Source organism: Odocoileus virginianus, chromosome 33 (genome assembly GCF_023699985.2).
Source record: "Odocoileus virginianus isolate 20LAN1187 ecotype Illinois chromosome 33, Ovbor_1.2, whole genome shotgun sequence".
Taxonomy (NCBI): Eukaryota; Metazoa; Chordata; class Mammalia; order Artiodactyla; family Cervidae; genus Odocoileus; species Odocoileus virginianus.
The window spans coordinates 37,972,585-37,997,285 of NC_069706.1; the positions used below are offsets into that span (position 1 = coordinate 37,972,585).

General features: G+C 54.9%; 1 protein-coding gene across 1 annotated transcript in view; it reads right to left on the minus strand.

Annotated features, from left to right (window-relative positions):
- The window catches only part of SDK1 (sidekick cell adhesion molecule 1), a 722,340-nt gene that overhangs the window by 84,503 nt on the left and 613,136 nt on the right, over positions 1-24,701 (minus strand). The window contains exons 22-25 of the mRNA XM_070460504.1: positions 23,511-23,632; positions 2,877-2,986; positions 1,816-1,966; positions 1,023-1,260 (exon numbers count right to left, since the gene is read on the minus strand). Coding sequence (XP_070316605.1) covers positions 1,023-1,260; positions 1,816-1,966; positions 2,877-2,986; positions 23,511-23,632 — 621 coding nt within the window. The remainder of the gene's footprint in view (positions 1-1,022; positions 1,261-1,815; positions 1,967-2,876; positions 2,987-23,510; positions 23,633-24,701) is intronic.

Sequence of the window (24,701 nt, forward strand, 5' to 3'; positions counted from 1 at the left end):
AGATTTTTTTTTTCAGGAGAAAGCCTTACTGTTTCAGACCTGTGGAAAGAGCTGGTTTGTGTGTCTTTAAAGAGTGTCAGCAACACTCTTTTTTGTGTTTTTACGAGCTCAAACCAGGCCAGCAAGGGTCCTGCAAACCACTGTTGACCAGTCTGTCCATGGAACCGAGGAGATAAGCATTGTGCCGAGGGACCTCTGGAAGCTCTCCTCCCTTCCTGGCAGTAAGCAAAGGGCTGTGAGCCGTCTCCGGGCAGGTGTCAAGAGGCAGAGGCGCCCACCCTTTGCTCATCTCTCCCCTCTGGAAGCTGCATGCAGACGGCAGTTAGTCTACAGGACGGCAGAGCCTGGGTCCTCAAATCACCCCATAGACCCACTAACAGGCACACCCATCTTAGTCTTCAAAGAGTGAGAAACTCCCGTTGTGCGAAAGCAACTGAATTTTTGAGGGCCTGTTTTCTGGGGCAGAGGAAACTGTCTTGACACACCACACGCACAACTTTGTCGGGAGGAATTCCTGAACACCGTGCATCATAAAGATCCCGTCAGAGTCTCCGTATACTCCTCCTTCGGATCACAAGCCTCCGCCCTTGAGCCTGAGCCCGGTCAGTTCCTCCTCCAGGAGACACAGGGGTCCCGGAGCCCGACTCACCCAACTCCGCCACCCGACTCACCCGACTCCGCCACCCGACTCACCCGGGTCCGCCACCCGACTCACCCGGGTCCGCCACTGAGCCTGAGCCCAGTCAGCTCCTCCTCCGGGAGACACGGGGGGGCCAGGAGCCTGACTCACCCGACTCCCGGTTGGCCCTTGAGCCTGGGCCCGCTTAGCTCCTCCTCCGGGAGACACAGGGGTCCCGGAGCCTGACTCACCCGACTCCGCCACCCGACTCACCCGGGTCCGCCACTGAGCCTGAGCTCGCTTAGCTCCTCCTCCGGGAGACACAGGGGGCCCAGAGCCCGGCTCACCCGACTCCCGGGTCCTCCTCCAGGGAGACACAGGAGGGCCCTGAGTCCCGACTCACCCGACTCCCGGGTCCGGCCCCGCACGGCCGCACTCCAGGGCCCGGCGCCGATGGCGTTGAAGGCCTGCATCTGCAGCTCGTACTCCGTCCACTCCTCCAGCCCCTCGACCGTGAACTCCCGCTCCAGCCGGTCACTGATGACTTGGGCCAGCACCACAGAGGGCAGGTCCGGGCGCCAGTACTTAATCCTGTAGCCCACGGACTCGGGGTTCCCGTTGTACCGCGAGTCCGGCAGTGGCTGGAAGCGGACGGCAGTCTGTGGTGAGCCCCCGTCTCGGGACTGCCCCCCCGTGAGGGTCCCCAAGCACCAGCCTGTCTTATGGGGCTGAGTCCACAGAAAAGCTACTCTGGGGTGAATATTCTTGGACTTTTTCTTTTTTACTTTTCCCTGGAACTTTTCTTCTGTTAATTACAGGAAGCCTAGTCAGTAACTTTAGCTGGACTTAATTTCTTTTAATATATTGTGGCCTAATTTTGTGGGCGAATGTTCTGATTCAATATCAAGCTTGGCTCTCTTACAAATACTTCAGACCCGCTCCGTGTCGACCAAGCTTAAGGACTTATAGATCCAGCCTGTGGGACGGTCAACTTTCTTCCCTAAAGAATATGCCTTGGTTCCAAGAAGCCAGTGGGTAACGTTATTAATTAATAAGACAGCTGGGGACGGTCTGAGATCCAACAACCAACTGTGGAGTGCATTACTTCTCGGTTTAATGATGAGATTAGCTTTGACCTGGACAAAGGCAGGAGGAAGCGATGCCTGAGCTCCAGGCCCCCCGCCCCCCCGACTCACCACCCAGCGGAGCCGCAGGCTGGTCTCACTGGCAGTGCGGACGGTGATGCTGGTGGGGGCCACGTCTGGGGGCGCCTGCAGCGTCTGGATGACCCGTGAGGACTGACTGAAGGGCCCGGCGCCGACGACGTTCACCTGCCTCATTCGGAACCTGCAGGGAGAGGGGACGCGGGAAAACGGAAGGAAACAAAACCACACGCCAATTTCACGTGGCAGATCACGGGCCTCGGCAGCTCATTTTACACTGAATGTTTTCCCCTAAGAATGAGTGAGTCTTGATTCATCTGCTCTGAACTTAGGAAGGATGTTAAAATGAGTGTAGGTTCAATAGCACCTCTCATTAGGTTTTTTTTAAAAAAACAACAATCTTCACTTCGGTATTGTATTGAAACAGTGTTCTTCACAAAGATGTAATTTCCCCTTTTACTCCCTTAATTAGTCATTCTCAGTCTTTGTTCCCCAGTCTATGAAGTGCATCCATCCCGGCAGAACAGTGACGTTATTACACCCAGCATCTGAGATGACTGGAAATCCTATCTCTTTCCTCAATCTTACGGGAAGTCACGGCATCTCAAGCAGCTGCCCTCACTCTAGCCTTTGTTTGGGCCAAGGATTTACTGCCTGGATAAGTTTCAGGGTCAAGAGTCAAAGGTTAAATGTCACATTAGATGCTTGATTAGTGAAACCCATGCCTCCGGGTCCGGGGGAGGGTGAGGCAGAGGGCGTTCCAAGGACGTCTGCTTTTCACACACGCAGCACCCTAACGCCCCAGAGGTGGAGTTCTATATAAAAAAAAAAAAATGACCTACATCTCCAACCAGTGGGTCTTGGCTACTGAGCCTGATACACCAGCCATGCCTGCCGGCTGCCCGGCCAGTGAAGCTGGTGGAAGGGACGCTGTTGGCCTGGCAGCAGGGGCTGTCTCTCTGGGAACGACACTCAACAGCATCTCGTGTCCTGAAAAGCTGAGTTTACCGCTGTGGCGGCTGGAAGCGTGTCAGTTGCACGCGCGCAGCTGGGTTTGCCTCCAGGGACAGAGGGCCCCGGCGGGCGGCTCTCACCGGTAGTGAGTGTAGGGCGTGAGGTCCGGGATCTCCAGCGTCTGGGCGTCCGGCTCGTTCTCCTCCTCGCAGAGGGTGACCCACTCCTCCTCGTCCCCGATGGTCCCAACCTGCGGGACGGAGGGCCTGGGACCCACGGGGCCGGGCGGGGCCGAGCGGGGCCGCGGCCGCCCCCTCAGCGGGGGGCGTTCAGTCCCGTGAGCGCACACCCCCTCCCCCTGCCCCCCCACCTGCGCCTCCGAGCCGGGGCCCCTCTGTCCCCACCACCGGGTCTGGGGGTTTCAGTCAGCAGCTCTCGGTCAGGGCCTGGGCATACCCCGGCCCCGGGGACTCAGATCGAGGGCTCGGGACGGGACCTGCCTTCGGGTCCTTTGTCCCTGCGGACAGGGGACCACCCGGCAGAGACCACCTGCCCGGCCCCACGGAGCATCCAGAGCCGTTTCCCCCGCTGCGCCTCCCGCTTCCACCCGGACACCTTCTGCCCGGACGCACGCCGAAGACACCACCGCCGGCCGGGCGTCTGGACGGCCCTGTGCAGGGGACCCCGCTGCTGCCCTGGGAACTGGCTGGGGTGGTAAAGCCCGCCTCGGAGCACAGCTGACCCAACAACGCCTTCTGTCCCGAACCCCGCCTGTCCCCTCATCCTGCCCGGCGCTCTGCCTCCTGCCGATTTTATTCCCTGTCCGTGAACTCCCGTCCAGCCATCTGCCCAGGCGGTATATTCAGCCCTTCCAGGACCACCGGGCCTGACCCCGAGCCACACTTCTCCTGATCCCCGTCCTCATCCGAGCGGCTTCTAGTTCTGCCCAAGCCAGTCTGACCGCCTCACTCACGCTGCCTGCCCTGTGAACCAATGGTCCTGGCCCCGCGAGAGAGCAACGGTGCGGGCGGGGGCGCTGGTCACCACCTGCCGGGAAGCCCCCGAGTTCTCCGCAGGTCCCTGCACCCCGTCCAGGCAGGTGTGGGGCCCGTGCAGGCTCAGAGGCTCAGGGGGCCTGGGGACACCTGCAGAAGGAGGGCTGGGGGCACGGAGAGCCTCAGGCCGAGCAGGCAGTGCCGAGGTGGGCCGGCCAGGGCCCCGAGCGGGCGACACCCCCCAGACGGCTTCAGGGACAGCACAGGAAAGGCGCTCGCCACTTCTGCAGAGAAACCAAGCCAGCAGGCGGTCATGGGAGGATGGCGCGAGGATTTAAATGACCTTGGTGGACTGGAGACGTGGAGGACCAGAAGGGAACAGCAAACACGGGGCTGGGCGGCGTGAGTCCCGGAGAAACGAAACACAAAACGCTAAATCCTCTCCATTCACAACATGAAAACGGCTCGGCAGGTCCTCCAACAGTTAAGCCCAGAACCACCACGTGACCCAGCAACCTCACGTCTGGGTCTACCCCCCGAAGAAGTGCAAGCTGGCTCTCCAACCCTTGTGCGCACACGTTCATGGACGCTCTGCTCATAGCAGCCCAGGGAGGAAGCACGCAAATGCCGTTGACGGTCGACGGGGAAACAGCGGTGCAGCCCCAGGACGGACGCTGCCCGGCCTCGGGAGGGGCGGAGCGCTGACCCCTGCTGCACCGCGGGCGGGCCTTGCAGGCGTGATGCCGAGAGGAACCGGACCCGGAGGCCACATGCTGCGTGATCCCATCTCATACAATACCCCAGACAGGTGGACACACAGGAACAGAAAGCAGACGGCGGGGCGCAAGGGCGGGGAAGGTGGGCGCAGAGTCGCCTGGGGAGTCTGGACACGTTTTGGCCCTAGATGGGGGTGGAGGCACCAACCTGTGAACCGTATACTTTGACGTGGTCAACTTTACGTTCACCAGGAATTTTACCTCAAGGAGAAAACACAGAAGTACAAAAGGCAGTGAACAGCCAAGAACACGGTGGGAAAAGATCAGGATGTCAGAGCGGGCTCTGGGCTCGGGGGACAGCAAAGCAGCGAGTGGCTGGAGGGGCAGGGACATCGGGAGGAGGTGGCCGGGGCCCAGGTCTCCCCAGACTCAGTATGTGACCCCCAGGAGGTGCTGCCGTTGGCTGTGGGCCTTTTATTCTGAGGAGTGTAACCGACAACTGTAGGGCTGGCGTACCCAAGTCACATTTCCCCTCCTGTCTACGGCTCTTTTATAAAAGACCTGGATTTGAACAGAGGCCACATCACCGGGGCCCAGGTGGGTGCTTCCCGGCTCCGTGGACCTGCCCGCCATTCTTCCCGTGGGCCCGTTTGTCATGACTCAACAGCATCACACCGTCTCAACACCTGAACCTCCAAAAACACGTCCGCTCTCTGCTCTTCTCCACGAAGCCGGCAACATCCTTGGAATCCGGACTGAATCTGGGTCTTTGGGACGCCTCTGTGAACAGGACCCCCCCGCCCCCAAAACAGGCCACAGAAGCTGATGCCCTAATTCTGTGCCCTCCAGCACCTTCCGTGAGCCCGACGCAGGGCGCTGGTCACACCCAGGCTCGCTCAGACACGGCACGCGTCAAAGGTTCCTGGTGCTCGCGGGCAAGGGAGCAGTGGGTGGTGTGCGGGCTCTGGAGAGGGCACCCGAGGGGCCGTTTAGAGCCGGGACAGGCAGGGGGCCGCGAGGAGACTGCCGCGTCGGGCGTGACGCTGGTCAGAAGGGCGACGCATGATGACCTCCGGGCCTGCGGTTTCTGCACCTTTGCACCTCACTTGACAGCGTCTGCTGGACCCTGACGAGTGAGTCAGACACCATCAGCGGTCTTCAGACAGAGGGGCCTTGGGCGGGCTCACTCACAGGGCCCCGGCCTGCCTCCCGCTGGGGGAACGCGGTGTCCGGGCCACGGGTGTGGGCATGGCCGGCCCCGCCGCAGAGCCTCGAAGCTGCAACAGAAGCCACCTGCCGCACAGTCTGAGTCCTCACTGTCTGCCCACCCTGTCCAGGGCCCCGCAGCGGTGCGCCACACCCCCCCAACGCCTCCTTCCTGAGGCATCTTCCCCGCTTGTTGTCACTTGGGGTCTGACTCACCACTGAAGCCCCTGCACCCCCACCGGGGTCCAGCCCAAACTTGGGGCCTGACAGGTCGGTTTATTAACATACGGATGAATGTGTTAATACAAACAAACGTGCACAATTTCAAAATCAGTGTTGAGATGGGCTGCCTAGCGCTGAGCTCCAAAACAAATGATCACTGAGAATGTAACTGTGGCTCCAGACCTCGGGGGTGGGGGGCTGGGTTTCTGTAACAAGTGGTTTACACTCGGGTTAAAGAGACGGAAGCAGGAGCAGAAGGCCTGTGTCACCTGCTGGGCTCCTCCAGCTCTCCGCTTAGATTTCAAGACCGTCAGGAAGGAGCGTTCTAGAAGCAACCATCCGCTCACTAATGATGCGCTGGGCAGGGAGTACAGAGGAATTCTTTAAAGATAAAACAATCAGAGCTTGGCGGGGAGGCTGGGGTTTTGACAAATTTTTTTGCTTCTTTTTTCTTTTAAAGCTAACAAACAGCACTTTGCAATACTTAGGACGAGAGCAGAGACGCCACACATCTCCAATGCTGCTCGGCGGGGGCGGTCATGAGCATCCACGGGGAGCCCTGCATCCTGGGCTGAGGCCCCAGGAGTCACCGCCCTGCCCGCCTCCTCTGGGGAGGGCTCTGGGCTGCTGCCCCACCATCTGCCTGCACTTGGCACCCGAGACCCAGCAGGCGGGGCTCCTTCAGACCCGCCTGCCCTTTGAATGCCTGGGGTCCCAGAACCTCCACCCCTGCCGAGTGGGTTTTTCATCAGGGCTGCCGAGTTGCCTGCCCCTAGCAGCCCCTACCTCTGAGAAGTCAGGTGGAAACCAGCCGGCCGGGCAGGACCTCTGGCGCCCCCACCGCCCACGGCCGTGATGAGCTCAGCATCCCAGGGGCCAGGGATCAATGGCCACTCAGATGAGAGGCATTAACCTCGTCCACAAGGGGACGGCGAGCAGAGAGCGGGCACTTGGGGCTGAGCTGTGGGCGGGGGGGGGGGGGCCTGTTCTTATGCAGAGCGGAGGAGACAGAAAGCTCCAGAAACCACACCATGGAAGCCTGCTGAGCCGAACCCCAGAGTCAGCAGGAAAACCCGCCTGTCCAGCAGCCTGCAGTCCCGAGTGTCCTCTGGTCTGAGCGGTGTCCCCACACCCGGCCGCCCAGGGAGGCAGCTGGGGGCGCGGAGGAGGGGGCTCAGATGGGCCGGGCGGCTGGCACCGTTGGCAGATTGCAGCATAACCAGGGCGGGACTCAGACCTGGACGGGGCTCAAGGCCAGTTCCCGAGAGTCCGAGTCCGGGCAGCCTGCGACCCTCATGAGCTCCCCTGCCCACCCTGCACTGCCTGACGCCAGCTTGTGCGGAGGTTCCTGCTGGGAAACAGCCCTAGGCCGGCTCCCTCCTTCCTCCTATAGCTGGTGACTCATTCACTTTTTAGCTATTCCATATTCTTTCTGTCTTCAGAGGCAGGGGGATCACGGTCACGACGTGACCGTTCCAGAGGCTCAGGCTTTGTCCCCTGGCCCCTGCGCCAGTGAACAGCCCTGACGTCCGCAGATCCGAGCCTGGCTCACCGCCCTGGCCCCACAACGGCCCAGGGCCGCCTCCGCTGCCCAGCCTTCCGTGTCTTACCTCCCCCGGGTGCTGGGGTTTCTACCACTTTATTCACATTCCCCCTGAAATATCCTGCTAGGAACCAGTTTTTCCATAAAGCCCCCCCACCCGGAACCCCAAGAAGAGGCTTCTCCTGGAAGCCACTGTGGACCAGGACTGTTCGGTGCACTGGGGGCCCTGGGGGCCTGCTTTCCTTGAGTCTGTAGACCCACTGTGTGTGGCCGGAGCCCCCCACCCAAGAGCTGCTCTCTGACTCGGCTGGGGCTCGGGGGAGGCGTGGGACTAGCCTCAGCCCTTCCCTCTGTGTCTCCCCGGAGCCGCCGAGGGAGCCGGGCACCGAGCTCCCGCGCATCCCTCAGGTGAAGCTGGCCTCCCAGTGTCCCTCACGAGTGTCTGTCCCTTCTCTCCCTCAGACACGCCCTCTCTCAAGGGCAAACAGGACTGCCCACATCTCCACGCACAGGGTGTCCTACCACTTGCTAAGATCCCGAGAGGCCGGCAAGGGCGAGGGTTGGGTGCCAGCACTGATGAAGTGTGGTGTGTGGGGAGGGGCTGGGAAAGGGGTGGGAACCCGAGAAGCCGCGCCTCCTGCTCACATGATGCAGGCACCTGCCCCAAAGGCCCACAGGGAGATGCTGACGGGGGAAGCGTGCAAAGCGCTGGGACACTGGCTCGAGCTCAGAGACCGGGAGACGCAGGTTCTCAGGAACACATTCCCCTCAGCAAGGCCTTGCAGGCCTCACACTGGCTCCCTCCTCCCCTCCGGGGCCAGCGCCCAGCCCATTGCTGCCTGATGACACCCAACCACAAAGCTGCTCGGCCTCCCCCCACCCAGCCACAGCTCTCCCTTCTGTACTGAAGACCCTGACATTGGGCCTTGGTGACCCCGCAGGGCCCGCCCCTGCCCAGCAGCTGGGGCCTAGAGACAGTGAACAGCTCACTCGTGAGCACGCCTCCCTGTGCAAACCGGCCAACCCAGAGCCTGCCGCCCATGCCTCCTCCACCGGCTCCCACCCTCTGGGCCACCGTCCACCTGCCCTCACCACCCTGGGCAGGTTCCAAGAAACTGGGACAGGCCCTGCACCCTGGAGCCTGCGGGAACGATCCAGGCCAGCCAGTCCTCAGCTGCCCACCCCGCCTTCTCCACTCCTTCCGCAGAATCCTCAGTGAGGTCTCTGGTCCGCACTGACCCTCCCTCCCCCTGCCTCCAGCCGTCCTGGGGTCTCCCCGTGCGGCCGTGCCTGGCATCCCGTGCCCCCTCCTCTTAGGAACTGAGTAATAAACGATCTTTCCAGGCAGTCATGTCTTGACCCTCTGGCTTCACTCCACCCAAATAATAATAAAATTTACATTTTAAAAAAACTGGGGCCATGTGCCTTTTACTCTGCTCTTCTCTCTGCTTGGAGGTCCCTGTTCCCCAGCAAACTACGAAAAGTTCACCTCCCACGTGGAGCCCTCCTTGATTATCCCACTCTGTTACCCATTTTCTTCCCAAGGCTGTCTTGGCAACGCTTTTTTTTTTCTCATAACTATTCTCACAAGCCTCATTTTATTGATTATTACATCTTGATCATTCCTCCTACCCGCACCCCCAGCTGTGGATTTCTGGAGGTGGGGACTGAAAGCTTTCCGTCTTTGTAATCTGGTATGTGGCGTGAGTCTGGAAACCAATATGACAGTAGGGACTCAATATGTGTTTGCTGGATGAATGGACGACTGGAAGAAGCAAATATAAAACCTAATGACTGGAAAAAGGAAACGTATAGGCAAATCTAAAATCCCAACAAGAGAATCAGGATGAAAGAATCTGAGCGATTCTCAAAAAGAACAGGAAAACATAACTCCCTAAAATTTAATTCAGTTTGACAGGTGTGATTCATATAGACACTGACCTCTATTTCCTGAAAGTGACATTTGTCATACAGTGCTTCCCTCGGTTGTACTGGAGTTCTCCCTTAGGCTGCCGTATTTCCTTCTCCTGTGGTATGTTAAAAAGTCCCATAATAGGAGGAACGAAAAGGACCTCATAGACTTAACGAACAAAAAAGCCACTTCAAACCATGCATCTTGTACAGACTTCCCACGCAAGTCGAGAAATAAGAGAGGAAAGTCATCGCAAGGGCATTATTATGGACAATCAGGCAAACAATTAACATTGTGAAATATCCGAGTGTGAATGTCATTGTCACCCATCCCCGCATCACGTGCGCACTCGGGCAGAGGCGTCACACGGGAACCGAGCTGTTCCCATCTCGGCAGATCTCTCTGATGACCGAGCCACTCCTGAAGGAGCCGTCAGAGGTGACAGCCCTCGTATGCACACGTGACAGACTGCTCAGAAATAATGTTACTCTTTTCCTTCCTATTGTGAAAAAGAAATTCCACCACAGTGAAGGCTGATGACAACTGAAATGCTGACAGACCCTTGTTGAAAGGGCCGCAGACAGCCCTGATACCACCCATGATGAGCGAAGGAGGAGATAAAATCAGTGATTATAAATCCACAACTCCAGAGCTCGAGGTGATGAGACAAAGAACATCTGACCTGTGACCCTGCCAGAGACAGAACACGCCGTGGGAGGTGAGAGGCAGCCGGGTGGGCGGATACACAGGCAAAGGATGGACAGTCTCCTGGGGGCAGGTGCTGGGAATGGCCGGGTGTGGCCTGGTCCTGGTTCCTTGTGAATGAATTCCCCCATCAGCTCCCGGATGCTCTGGACGCTCAGCTGACTCAAGCTGGGCCGGTTTCTGGCCCGGGGGAGATGCTCCTCCCGGCCAGCACCCCTCCTCCCCTGCCGGGGAGGCGGGCCACCTCGGTTCTCTGAGTGGAGACCATGGAAGTCCAGCACCTCCCGAGCTGAGCATCAGCAGGACGCTGCCCTCGGGTGGGCAGGTGGGCCCGGCCTGGCCTGCTGGCCGTCTTGATGGCAGTACTTTCCAGGCCGAGCCCTGCACTCTGCACGGGCCCATCCCAGGGCAAGGACAGTCCTTCCTCGGAGCCACGCCGCCTCAAGCCGCTCTCTCTGAGTCCAAACACTCGCCTTGACTTGCACGGTTTTCTCATCCGCTTGTGTCTATTAAGTGCTCAGTACACACGAGCCGGCGCGGAGGCTCTCAACGCGGGATCCTCCTCCCAGCGTTACCCTGAGGGAGCCAAGCCCCCGAGGCCACAGGACTCATCCAGCTTTCTCTGGGGGAGCGTGTCGGCCAGCAGGAGAGGAAACAAAGGCCGGGCTTCCACTCTCCAGCCTGGATCCCGTCCTCGGGGGGTGGGGAGGGAGACAGAGCCCGTCCCCGACCAGCTTCTCTGCGGAAGGAAGGTGCGCCTCCACCTGTCAGCCCTACGCCCCGCCGCCCGCCTCGGGCCTCTGTGGGCGCCCTGCCTGGGGCACCCGGGCTCCGGCCCTCCACCTCCCTGCTCTTTAGTTACCGGGACCAGCACTCAGAGGCCGTCCTGGGTTTTATGAGCACATAACACTCCCTGAAACCGTTCCCATTGAGAAAATGGCCACTATTATGCACAAATACACACTAAATGGGCTTTTTTTTTTCTTTTCTCTTTTGGATGGAAACAGTTTTTATCTGCACCCAGGTGCTACCACCAGCATCTTCATGGCAGAAAAGCACGCTCAGAGCAGGCTCGGGAGCAGCCGGGGTGCCTCAGGCTATTAGAGCTCAGCCCACGGCGGGGATGGGCGGGGTGCCGGGGCTCCGGGCGGGTGGGCAGGCGGGCGCGGGAGCAGGGGAGGCCCTGGCGCCTGCAGTCTCTCCGCTCGTGGTGCGCCGTGAAAATGTGGGAAGGGAGGCTGTGCTCACTCTCCAGTCAAAGGCCACTGATTAAGAGAAGCATTACAGAGCCAGAGATGGCTGGGAAAGCCGCTGTTTACTATTAACCCACATCTGGGCATCAGCTTATTTCAGGGCCTTTCAAGGGGGCTCCTCCAAGGATCAGGGTCTGTGATTCCACACTTCACCGGCAACAACCCCAGGACACAACCTTCTCGGCACCCTTAAAAAGCGGTCAGAATTCAAAAGACACTTCTGCAAAGACATGGGTCAGAGGAAGAGCAGAGGTGGTCCCATCACGAAGCATTCTGGCCGAGCCCGGTCCTTGCTCCCAGAGGCCGTCCGGCTGCCCTCTGCCCTCCCTGGCTAGCGGCCGTGGTCCCTGGGGGTGGGCCAGGATGCCACCCAGCGGACTCGGGCCTCCTTCCTCAGCCTCTGCCAGCACCCCGAGCGAACCTCTATAAATCACCCCCTGCTTTCCGCGCGATGAAATCGCGAAGCGGCCGACAGCTCACTGGCCCGCGTGCCTCTGAGCCTTACTGCTCCGGGGATCCCAGCTCGTGGCCAGGCATGGGGCAGAAGGTGGTGACTGCCTCTCGGATAAGCGGCCAGGTGAGCGCAGAGAGCGGCTGCCTGGGCTTGACCCGCATCCATGTGAAGGGAATGAGGTGTGGAATGTTTCAGAAGGCTTCACATACACCGCTCGTGGTCTCCAGGGCCCCAGGGTGCTGAGTTTAGGAAAGGTGGAGCCTGCCTGGCCCAGAGGATGTGCCCAGACATTCTCAGAGGAATAGCGGGGATGCACCGAGGCTTCCTGGGGGGGCAACATGACATGGACACGGCCTCCCCATGCCTGAGGGGCTGACGGGCTTCTCAGAGGAGATTCCGCTTGTAAAGTCTCCTATGTCCACAGAACACGGAGCCAGGCACGTCCAGGACCTGCAAACACGCCCACAAGTCCTGACGCTCCAGCAGCCGTGAGACAGCTGCTGTCAGTCCTGCTCTGCGGCGAAAGCACCTGGGCAGACGACTCGCCTGCAGCCGCCCAGCCGGGAGGGCAGAGCGGGGGCTCCAGGCCCAGCCGCCTGGTCCCGAAGCCTGTGCTGACAGCCTCTGCATCACCACATGTCCTCGGGGGCCTTGTCCGCGGCCCCTCCCGGGGGTGAGTTGGAGGACGATGCGTGGAAGCTGATGACGGCCATGAAGGCGGTACTGATAGAAGGAGAGGAGTGATAGGGTCTCGCGAAAGGTCTCAGAGGCCGCAGGTCTGTTCAGTCCCCAGATGCGGCCATGTGTGTATGAGCAGATGAGCCGGGTGGGTCGGAGTTTGTTCTGCCTTCAGTCTGAGATAACTGAACACCGGCCTAGCAACGAAGGGCCTTCCAAGACCTTTAAAGAGATGCCTATTCGTTCATCATTATTATTATCTTCCCCCCACCGTGCTGGGTCTTCGCTGGTGCACGCAGGCTTTCTCTAGTTGCGGCGAGTGGGGCTATTCTCCAGACGTGGTGCGTGAACTTCGCGCCGCGGCGGCTTCTCTCCTTGCAGGGCATGGACTCCAGAGCGCGGGCTCAGTAGTTGTGGCCCACAGGCTTGGCTGCTCCGCAGCATGTGGGATCTTCCCGGATCAGGGCTCAGACCCGCGTCTCCTGCATTGGCAGGTGGATTCCTCCCCCTTCATTGAGTTTTGAATGGACACCCTGCTGTAACAAGCCTTCGAGGCTACTTAGGAGCAGCTCACAAATAGAAGCAGGATTTTGACACTTTGACACTTTGCGCCAAAGTGTATATCCATGCTAGTTTTCGCCATATCGTCGTGGGATTTTCTTGGGATAACTTAGTATATGAATGAAAAACCAGTGCCGACTAATTCGATCAAGAGAATGGACGAGCACAACATAACCCAAGTGGCGGTCTGCTGATGGACTCGGCGCGGAGGGTGGAGGAGAGTGGCGTCTCATTCACGAGGCAGGAGGGGTCACTGCAGGGGGCGAGTGTGTGTCAGCTCTGGGACGGGGGGTGACTCAGGGCCCCCCAGGCGCCAAGTGATGAAATGTCAACACTTATCCTCTAGTCTCCTCTTGGCCAGGAAAAGACTGTAATTCTTACCCCTGTGGTTTGGATCCAAGTTTCTTTTTATAGATGAACATGTACTCTCTAGGAACATTGAAACACAAATGGTTCGGATAACGAGTTTCAGGGGAAAACATTTCCTTTCTGGTTTTGAAGTTCCAACCGTCTGCACCGCTCCCAGAATTTTTAGACTTGCTGAGTTAATATTAAAATATTTTAGACAAACTATTTTGAAGGGACTTCCAGTTCTGAAGATTCGGCAGACCAGAGAACCTCCCACCCGAGAGCCAGAGCAGAGCTGGACAGAGTGTAAGAGACGCATGAGCGATGCACAGCTGAGCGTATGGGGGAGAAAGGTACGTGCCTGGAGGCCAGCAGAGAGGGACGTGAAGCTGCAGCCAAACTGGCCGTGAAAGCTAAGCAAGCACCAACTATAAGAAAAGATGCTAATAGACATCACAGCCTTTGGGGATACAGAAAAAAAAAGGTGGGACTGAAATGCTGGGCACAAGTATGACTCAGTTGGAATTAAAGAATTCTAGAATCTTGTATCACTGGGAGGAAGAGAGAGAGAATGGCTAACTTCAGATTTTGATAACTTTAAGTTTGCAAGCTAAAATTTTTAGGGCAGCCTTCCCTCTTCCTTCCAGAAGCACAGTGCAAAGGAGCCCAGTCAGGACCTGTGCAGAGAAGGTGGTCATCTCAGAGGATCGGCCACACACGGGGGATTCGGCAAGTAAGCAAACAGAATGAGCGCACTGGGAGAAAGGTCAGGCTGGTGTCAGCGTGGACGTGGAGGCCTGAGCACAGGGATGGTGCTGAACGAACACTACGCATCCCCGGGGGCTCCGACGGTAGAGAGTCCGCCTGCAATGTGGGAGACCTGGGCTTCATCCCTGGGTCGGGAAGCGCCCCTGGAGAAGGGAACGGCTGCCCACTCCAGTGTTCTTGCCTGGAGAATCCCAAGGACAGAGGAGCCTGGCAGTCCATGGGGTCACACGGAGCTGAACACGACTGAGCAACAAACACTCACACACACTCACACTCACACAGAGACACACACACACACACCACACCACACACACAGAGACACACACACTCACACACACATATGCACACACTCTCAGACTCACACACACTCTCACCACACACACAGAGACACACACACTCACACACACACCACACCACACACACCCACTCACACCACACACACACCACACACACTCACACACACACATGCACACACTCACTCTCAGACACACACTCACACACACACTCACACACATGCACACACACAGAGACTCACGCACACGCACACTCACACACGCACACTCACGCACACGCACACTCACACAGTGAATTGCATTTGGAGGGGCAGATGTGAGCCAGTGCTTCTCAGCCTATGTAGACAGATGCACAGGCCTGGAAGCAGCCCTGGGAGCAGGGTCACCCCAGGAGCTGTGAGCACCTCCAGGGCCCAGCTCTTGGTTTCTAAATACCACTCTCCACAGAAAGGATCCAAAGTTCCTCAGAGAAATGGCTGAGAAAGAAGAGGAAGCAGTGAGATGAGCTAGAACATCTCGTGCCAGAAAGCAAGGAGGGTCTTGGAATAACTGGAAGTTGTGGGAAGAACACAGAAGCCAGCTGCAGGGAGGGCCTCCCACACTGACATAAATAATGATCGAAACGGACTACAATCTGTCATGTAAAATAGGAACTCATGAGTCCACACTGAGGTAAATGAACAAGTGAGATGACAAAGCTTTAAAAAAAGAAAAGCAAAACAATAAAAGTCCAATCAATAAATGTAGAAGAGATGATTGAATTAGAAAGGTCACAATTGGGCGCTTCATTCACTAATTAATTCTGGCAAGACCTAATCAGGGAACGATTCTCTAGGAGGTGAGAGGAAAGGAAAATGAGATTTTCACACCATCTGGAAGCATCTCCCACAGAATACTCACTCACTGTGAAGGGGAGAGACCTGGTGCACTTCACCGCAATCGAGTGAGCAAGACCAGCCCCACCAAAGACGGGGCCTTCCCACATCACACCAAATACGACAGGATGCAGTGCAAAGAACGCAGCATCACTTTGGTGACATTCTGACCAGAGACGCATAATCTGGGTCTAATCATAGAAATATATGAATCCAAATTGAGGGATGTTCTAGGAGATGAATGGCCTGTGATCTTTGACATCGTTAAGGTCATGAAAGTCGAGGAACAACCGAGGAACCAGAACAGGTGGCGGGATGGACAGATGAAATGGCCAAGTGTGACGTGCGGTCCTGGGCTGGAGCTTTTTGCTACCAAGGACATTTAGGGACAATTGACAAAACTTGGATGGAGTGTTTGGGTGGGTGGAGGGTTGTTTGTTTGCAGTATTCTAGCAACTTTCATGTAGTTCTGAAATACTTTCAAGGTGAAAGGTAAACATGAACTTCAGGGCGATCCCAAACTTTCAAGAAGCGGCTACAGGCTGACGGTGAGCTGGCGGTGAGTGCTCTGACTTGTGGATCTGCCCCGCCAGGGCCTCTCTGAGACACTGGGTGCAGCCCAGGGAAGGGAGGGGCAGGGAGCCCGCCCAGATCGTCCTCCCCAGGGAACCAGAGCCTCGGAACCTCCAGGCAGAGACCTGAGAAGAGGCTGGACCATTGACACAGCCCCTTCAGGCCCCACGCAGGGGCCCCCAAGACAGGACCAGAGCAGCAGACATGGTAGCTTTTAACCTGCTGTGTCACCCAGGGGACCCATGTCATCTTCATGTACAAACAGGAAGGTGCCTGGGCCTCAGACCTGGAGATGCTGATTTGACGAGGCAGGGGTGGGGAGGGTCTGGGTGCTAAAATCTGCCCACCCGCTAACACACAGCTGGGATGGAGAACCCCAGGAACCTTAGGAAGATGATTTCCAGGTTCCTGTCTGTGCTGGCGAGGTCGGGGTGTCAGCACCCCTGCCTCTCACCTCCCCCTTCAGAGCAATCACAACATTATTTATGAAAACTGGTGAGAAAGTAAACTCGATTTTCAGAGCCAAACCAACAGCCAGAAAAGGCCAAGTTCACTCATGAACATGGATACGAAAATCTTAAACCCAAATTGAATCACACACTATAAACATCAAATTGTGTTTATCTCAGAAACACTGGGACTAGCGAACATTAGAACATCAACCTAAATCATCTTACCAATGACAAAAGATGAAAAAATATGAACAACTTGATAGATGCAAGACATAGTTTGACAAAATTACACTTCTTTATGATTTTTTTAATCCCTAAATTCCCCAAAGCAACTCTTAGCAAAGCAGGATTAGAAAAGAACTGTCTTAACTCAATACAAGCTAGCTATAAAAACAAAATACCAAAAATTCCCCACAAAACCAACCATAAACGTTGTAAATGTCAGACTTGATAATAAAACCTTAACCGCATTTCTTTAAAGTTAGAAATAAAACAAAGGTTGTTCTGTCACTGCTCCGATTCAATATGATACAGGGGGATCTAGACCGTCCATTGAGAACAATAAATAAAAAGAAGCAAAAAACAGAAAGAAACGATGTGAAGGTTTCAAAGGAAGAAATAAAACTGTCAGTGGGAGCAGGTGACGTGACTTCTTTACAAAAATGGCAGTAGAATTAACAAACTAACGAGAGATTCCCGGAGCTTTTGGCCGCGACGCCCTAGCGCTGGGCTGGGCTGCGACACAGCCGTAGCCTCAGGGGTGGGCCGGGGGCCAGGCCGCTGGGCCGCCTCCGCTCCCGGGCTGAGCTGTCTGCAGGAAGGGGTCACAGTGACCTCCTCACAGTCAGTACGAGGACTAAATGCGTGAATGTGTAAAGGTGCTTAGAACACACTGGCTTTGTCTCTCAGTCATGTCTGACTCTTTGCGACCCCATGGGCTGTAGCTCGCCAGGCTCCTCTGTCCACGGAGTTCTCCAGGCAAGAATACTGGAGTGGGTTGCCATGTCCTCCTCCAGGGGATCGTCCCAACCCAGGGACCAAACCCAGGTCTCCCGCGTTGCAGGCAGATTCTTTACCATCTAAGCCATCAGGGACGCCCAAGAATACTGGAGTGGGTAGCCTATTCCTTTTCCAGGGGATCTTCCCAACCCGGGAATCGAACCGGGGTCTCACACATTGCAGGCCGGTTCTCGACCACCTGAGCTACCAGGGAAACCCAAGAACACACGGAAGTTCATTACATTAAAAAAAAAGAATCCCCAAATCAACCGTGATCCTACAGGCCAGAGTCAGAAAATGTCATTTAAAATGTACATACGTTCATTAATCCTCATGACGGTCTTGTGACAGAACTACTGACCCTGTTTTACAGGTGAGGACACTGAGGCTGGCACAGAAGTTAAACATGCCCACGCCAGAGCTGGGATAGGGGGCAAGGAAAGGGGGCGCCAGGGTGGTGTACAAAGCTCACATTCTTCCTGTCATGGCTTTCGGGGCACACTGATCCCCCCAGCTGCCCTGCCTTTTGGGGAGCAGAGTGAAGGTAGGAAGAGACAGCCCAGTACTTTTCCCGAGAAGCAAACAGCTGATGAAAATAGACAGATCATGAAAAGACGTACTGTGCTCGTGGAAAGAAAGACTCGACGTCATGAGACATGAGGAAGGTGAGAAAAATGCTAAATAAGTCAGGCAGTGCGTGTGAGGGCATGTGTGCATGTGAGGGCGTGTGTGCATGCGTGTATATGTGTGATGGTGGGGGTGGTGAAGACCTTACCACGCACTAAGACACATTTTAAAGCCTCTCTAATTAAACAATGTGGAGTTACTGCATGAACAGGCAGACTAATAGAACAGAATAAAAATTTTAGAAACAGACCCACGTGCACATGGGAATTTAATGCTATAAATGAGGAGGAGGGAAAACATGGACTTCTTAATAGATGGCTTTGGGACAATTACACAGCTACTTGCAAAATCATAAAAAGTGGATTCATATCATTCATATAAAAGAACAAATTCCAAATGGATGGAGACCTAAATGCAAACATGAAATCACAGATGTGGTAGTAAAAACTGGGTGAATTCCTTTATGACCTGAGAATGAGGAAAGCCGTTCTATCTAAGACCTCAAAGTCCAAACGCCTGCAAGAAAAGATTGATAAATTAAACTTCAGTTTTGTTTGGCATGGCAAAAAATTCTATATATAGTTGACAGAAATGCAACATGTACGACCTGCAGCAGAAAGCTTTGGTAATGTCCAGAAAGTTTACACTCACTGTTGGTCCCGAAATCCCATTCCTAGGGATGGAGCTCAGAGGTTCAGCCGCATAAACACAAAAGGAGCGCAGAAGGCTGAGAGCAGCCTCTAGGCAGAATAAGGCCCCTGCAGGCGTCTCCCCTCACCTGGAGGTCCACACCCTGGACCCTGGGGCCTGCAGGCAGGTCACCCCACACAGAAGGGACTCTGCAGATGTGATTAAGGTTAAGAGCCTTGAAATAGGGAGATTATCCTGGATTATCTGGGTGAGTCTAATTGACCCTAAAAATGCCAGAGAGAGGCGGGAGAGTGGGTCAGGGAGAGAGACGAAAGAGACAGTGGCAGCCTGAGAAGGACATGCCCCCGCCCCACTGAGGGCTCTGCAGGTGGAGGAGGGGACGTGGGGACCCTCGGAGCCGGAGATAACGATGGCTGGCTCAGTCCCAGGGCCTCGGCAAGTGAGCTCTGCCAACAGCCTGGACAAGCGAGGGGAGTGGGAGATGGTGGTGTCCCAGAGCTCTGGACAGGAGCACAAGCTGCTCACACCACAGGCAACGGAGCTAATACTTTATAATAACCATAAGTGGAGTCGCGCCTTTAAAAATCACAAATCACTATATTGTACACCTGTAACTTATGTGATACTGTACAGCCACTATACATCAATTTAAAAGGAGAGGAGCAGGCTAGCAGGCGTGAAATAAATAAGATAAAGGGTTTAATGTACAGTACAGTGAATATAGCCAATATCTTGTAATAACCTTAAATGGAGTATAATCTTTAAAAATTACTTTGGCCACCTAATGTGAAGAGCCAACTCACTGGAAAAGACCCTGATGCTGGGAAAGATTGAGGGCAGGAGGAGAAGGGGGCAACAGAGGATGAGATGGTTGGATGGCATCACTGACTTAATGGACATGAGTCTGAGGAAACTCGGGGAGATGGTGAAGGACAGGGAGGCCTGGCGTGCTGCAGTCCATGGGGTTGCAAAGAGTCAGACACGACTGAGAGACTGAACCACAAGACACAGCACGGTGAATACAGACAATATCCTATAATAACTTTAAATGGAATATAATCTGCAAAAATATTGTACAACTGAAAGTAATACATATTGTAAATCAGAGATACTTTACTAAAATTTTTTAAATTGAAAAAAAAAAAAACAAAGCAAGAAAATCAAACACTCCAGCAATAACAGAAAGAGGGACCAGATGAACATAGAGAAGGGTGGAGGGTGGGTGAAGGGTGTGTGGGAGCGTGTTCCTTCTGGGCATGCTGAAAATGTTTTCTATTAAAAACACAGGTATTAATAGGTCCGTTGTGGCAGAGAAGCATAACGCGCGTGCACTTCACGTACAGAGAGGGGCCACGTGCTCACCCATCACCTTCTCTCCATGGACAGAGGGAGGACCCCTCCCGGACCCGGAGCCGTGAGCATCCTGGCGAGCGGGCCCCGGGAGCAGGAGCTGGCCGCTCCCGGGCCTGGCTCTGGGGCTGCAGCCCGCAGGTCTCGAGCAGAACCAGCAGAGCTGGCATCTCCACTCCCGCCGCCCCGCCTGGCCTGACGCCCGCCCTGAGGAGCGTCTGCCCGTCGTGCCCGGCGGTACTGCTGTCCAGGAAGAGTCAGGACGGACTCCTGGCTTCTGTGCTCCTTGGAGCGAGTGCCCGGCTCTGTCTGGCCGACTCTGAGCCTCTGCTTTCCAGGAGGGGCCATGGTTTTCCTCTTTTATTTTCTTTGATGTGTTTTCAAGCTCGCTTTTATTGTTTCGGTTTTCGCTTCCCGGGGATGTATTTTTCAGTGATCCTTTCCTAAGTAATTAATTGTTCCAGCCGTACTGATCGATCGGTTCCAACTAGCTGGCCCACTGTCAGGATCCTACAGAGGCTTCCAGAAATGGTTGCTTAATGAAAGTTTTGAAGACATAGATGAATCCCTGCCCTGATTTATGGCCAAATTTCCAGGATCGAATTGTCTTGCAACAGAGCACAAGCATAGTCCTGAAAACCACCAGGGTTTTGCTGAGGACACTGAGGGTCTGGAAACTTACGCTCTCGGCGCGGCTTGGCATCAGTGCGCTCTGCTCTGGGTGGAATAAGGTGCGTCAGGGTGGGTGGGATCCATGGAGGCCGGTGGGACCCTCTCCCTGATGCATGAGCCCTGTGGGTCCTGCTCTCTTGCATTCATGCTCTGAGTCAAGTGCAAAGTCCTCCTAAGAAGGACGCTCGGGCTCCCCATGACCTGCCCCCAGCTCCTCCCTACACCCCGCCCGGGCTCCCCATGACCTGCCCCCAGCTCCTCCCTACACCCCGCACTCCAGCCGTCTGTCCTCCATGCCGTCCTCACAGAGGAAGTTCGTGTTCCTTTCCCAGCAACCTGAAGGCCCTTCCCCTGAGACAGAACCTCCCTCCCTGACCGCACAAACGGCGTCTGCTTCTGCTCACCGCTGCGTACCTCATGCTAGACTAGGGCCTGGAGATAAATACACGCTATAAACATTGTTGAGTAAAATGCAGGTTCGTCCATTCCGACTGTATCAAACAATCATCTTAGTCTGTTCTGTAGCTCACTGTGATAAAGAATTAAAAGAAAAATCTCAACCAACGGCACCATCAAATTGGGGAAACCTATACCAAACCACTGCTGAGTTTTATAAACTTGCTGGCATGCTGAATGCACCACTTTCACAGCATCATCTTTCAGGATTTGAAATAGCTCGACTGGGATTCCATCACTTCCACTAGCTTTGCTTGTAGTGATGCTTCTTAAGGCCCACTTGACTTCGCACTCCAGGATGTCAGGCTCTAGGTGAGTGATCACGCCATCATGATTATCTGGGTCGTGAAGATCTTTTTTGTATAGTTCTACTATAGTTCAATTGTGTATTCTTGCCACCTCTTCTTAATATCTTCTGCTTCTGTTAGGTCCATAGCATTTCTGTCCTTTATTGTGCCCATCTTTGCATGAAATGTTCCCTTGGTATCTCTGATTTTCCTGAAGAGATCTCTATTCTTTCCCATTCTGTTGTTTTCCTCTATTTCTTTGCATTGATCACTGAGGAAGGCTTTCTTATCTCTTCTTGCTATTCTGCGGAACTCTGCATTCAGATGGGTATATCTTTCATTTTCTCCTTTGCCGTTGCTTCTCTTCTTTTCCCAGCTATTTGTAAGACCTCCTCAGATAACCGTTTTGCCTTTCTTTTTCTTTGGGACAGTCTTGATCACTGCCTCTTGGACTGGAAAAGGTCAGTTTTCATTCCAATCCCAAAGAAAGGCAATGCCAAAGAATGTTCAAACTACCGCACAATTGCACGCATCTCACATGCTAGCAAAGTAATGCTCAAAATTCTTAAAGCAAGGTTTCAACAGTATATGAACCAAGAATTCCCAGATGTTCAAGCTGGATTTAGAAAAGGCAAAGGAACCAGAAATCAAATTGCCAACATCCACTGGATCACAGAAAAAGCAAGAGAGTTCCAGAAAAACATCTACTTCTGCTTTATGGACTATGCCAAAGCCTTTGACTGTGTTGATCACAACAAAATGTGGAAAATTCTTCAAGAGATGGAAATACCAGATCACCTGACCTGCCTCCTGAGAAATCTGTATGCAGGTTAAGAAGCAACAGTTAGAACAGGACATGGAACAACAGACTGGTTCCAAATCAGGAAAGGAGTATGCCAAGGCTGTATATTGTCACCCTGCTTATTTAACTTATATGCAGAGGACATCATATGAAATGCTGGACTGGATGAAGCACAAGCTGGAATCAAGATTGCCAGGAGAAATATCAATAACCTCAGATATGCAGATGACACCACCCTTATGGCAGAAAGCAAAGAGGAACTAAAGAGCCTCTTGATGAAAGTGAAAGAGGGGAGTGAAAAAGTTGGCTTAAAATTCAACATTCAAAAAATGAAGATCATCCCATCACTTCATGGCAAATAGATGAGGAGTCAATGGAAACAGTAAGAGATTTTATTTTTGGGGGCTCCAAAATCACTGAAGATGGTGATTGTAGCCATGAAATTAAAAGATGCTTGCTCCTTAGAAGGAAAGTTATGACCAACCTAGACAGCATATTAAAAAGCAGAGACATTACTTTGCCAACAAAGGTCCGTCTAGTCAAAGCTATGGTTTTTCCACTCAGTTCAGTTCAGTTGCTCAGTCGTGTCCGACTCTTCGCGACCCCATGGACTGCAGCACGCCAGGCTTCCCTGTCCATTAGTTATGGTTTTTCTATTAGTCATGTATAGATGTGAGAGTTGGACTACAAAGAAAGCTGAGTGCCGAAGAATTGATGCTTTTGAACTGTGGTGTTAGAGAAGACTCTTAAAAGTCCCTTGGACTACAAGGAGATCAAACCAGTCCATCCTAAAGGAAATCAGTCCTGAATATTCATTGGAAGGACTGATGCTGAAGATGAAACGCCAATACTTTGGGCACTTGAGGCAACGAACTGACTCACTGGAAAAGACCCTGATGCTGGGAGAGATTGAAGGCAGAAGGAGAAGGGGACGACAGAGGATGAGATGGTTGGATGGCATCACCGACTTGATGGACATGAGTTTGAACAAGCCCCAGGAGCTGGTGATGAACGAGGAAGCCTGGCGTGCTGCAGTTCATGGGTCCTAAAGAGTCACACGCCTCACACGACTGAGCGACGGAGCCGAACCGAACCATGACTTGAGCGTGCGCCCCCACCACCCCTTCTTCCGTCATCCAGGGAGAGTCCAGCCTAATACCCTGTGTCCCCTCTTGTTCCCACGTCTGCCCCGGGCACCCCAGCCACTCCAGACTCCTGTTCTCCTCCTCCAAACACCACTGCCCCCCCTCAACCACCCAAGGCCGCAGCAGCCAGGGGCTCATCTACCCCGCAGAGGCATCTCTGAACTGCCTGTCACCTCCAGGCCCCGCCTTACTCTACGGGAACTGCAGCTCTCAGCTTCAGGGTGACCATACCTGTCCCTGCACAATCCACCTGGAGATGGCCGTCTTCCCGTCATACCCCGGTCGGAACTGGAGCGTGGCCGAGCGAGGGCTGATGTTGGAAATGACCAGATTGGATGGGGCACCGGGAAGTTCTGCACATAGAGGAGAGAGGGAAGGTGGAGATTTAAATCCTGCCACAGCTCAGGAAAGGTATCAAACATGTCAGCAACAACCACTCTCAACAGGCCTTTACACCAGACAGGGTTTATTTTTACAACTGCCAGAGTGAGAAGCACAGCGTTCCTTCCGAGGATCCTCAAAGAATGCAAAGGGCTGAGTGTCCGTCTCCCTTCTGACAATGACCTGGTGCCTTCGAAACAGGATGGGGAGGGAGTGTGCACCCCAAGTATCTCCCGGCAGCTTGAAATGGGAGGTCGGTGGGTCCCAAGCCATAGGCTTCCTGGCTCTGGTTTCCAAGACAACCGGACTCAGGTGAAAGTGCAGAACTGGTCCCCCTCTGCCTGCGGTCTTTTGCTCTGGGAACTGGACGAGGGCAGGTGGGCTCTGCGTGTGGTCCCGCGTCTGCGGCCGGCTGTGGCTAAGCCTCCTCCTTGGACAGAGGCCCTTCTGCAGGCTGACCCCCTGGCCCGCCCCCAGGAGCCTGCCCCACTAGAAAGTGAGATGCTGTGGGTCCACAGGGAGAGCTTTGACATTACTGGGCAACTGAAAACTGCTCGAGAAAGACCGCGGGATGCATCGAAGGAGAGAAAGAGGACACCAGTGTCAGGAAAGGCTCCCAGACGCTCTGTGTCCAAGGGATGACGTCCGGACTCGCTGTGTTCGGGGTGTTTAAGACCAGGTCTCGCACGGGGGCCACAGGACCACTCTGGTGAAGGCTCAGTGCTGGCACACGCCGCGTCGCTGGGCTCTCAGGGGTCCTTTCCACCTCACCTTTAGTGAACTTGAAGAGGAGACTAAATCGAAGGAGAAGTGACTCTTTTCTGTATATCTGTCAGCTCTCTGGGTTCTGCAGCTGGTTCTCCAGCCATGAATGGATGTCAACTTCAAGCACCGCAAATGGATTATAGCCCAAAGTGATGGTCATCACGGGCTTTTTCTCGGTGTGACCCAGGACAGACCCCGGCTCCTGGGGACCCTGGCCTCCCCCAGCCAGGCTGTCAGGTCCACTCGGCGCGGCTGGGCCCGACTCTGGCAGCCCTT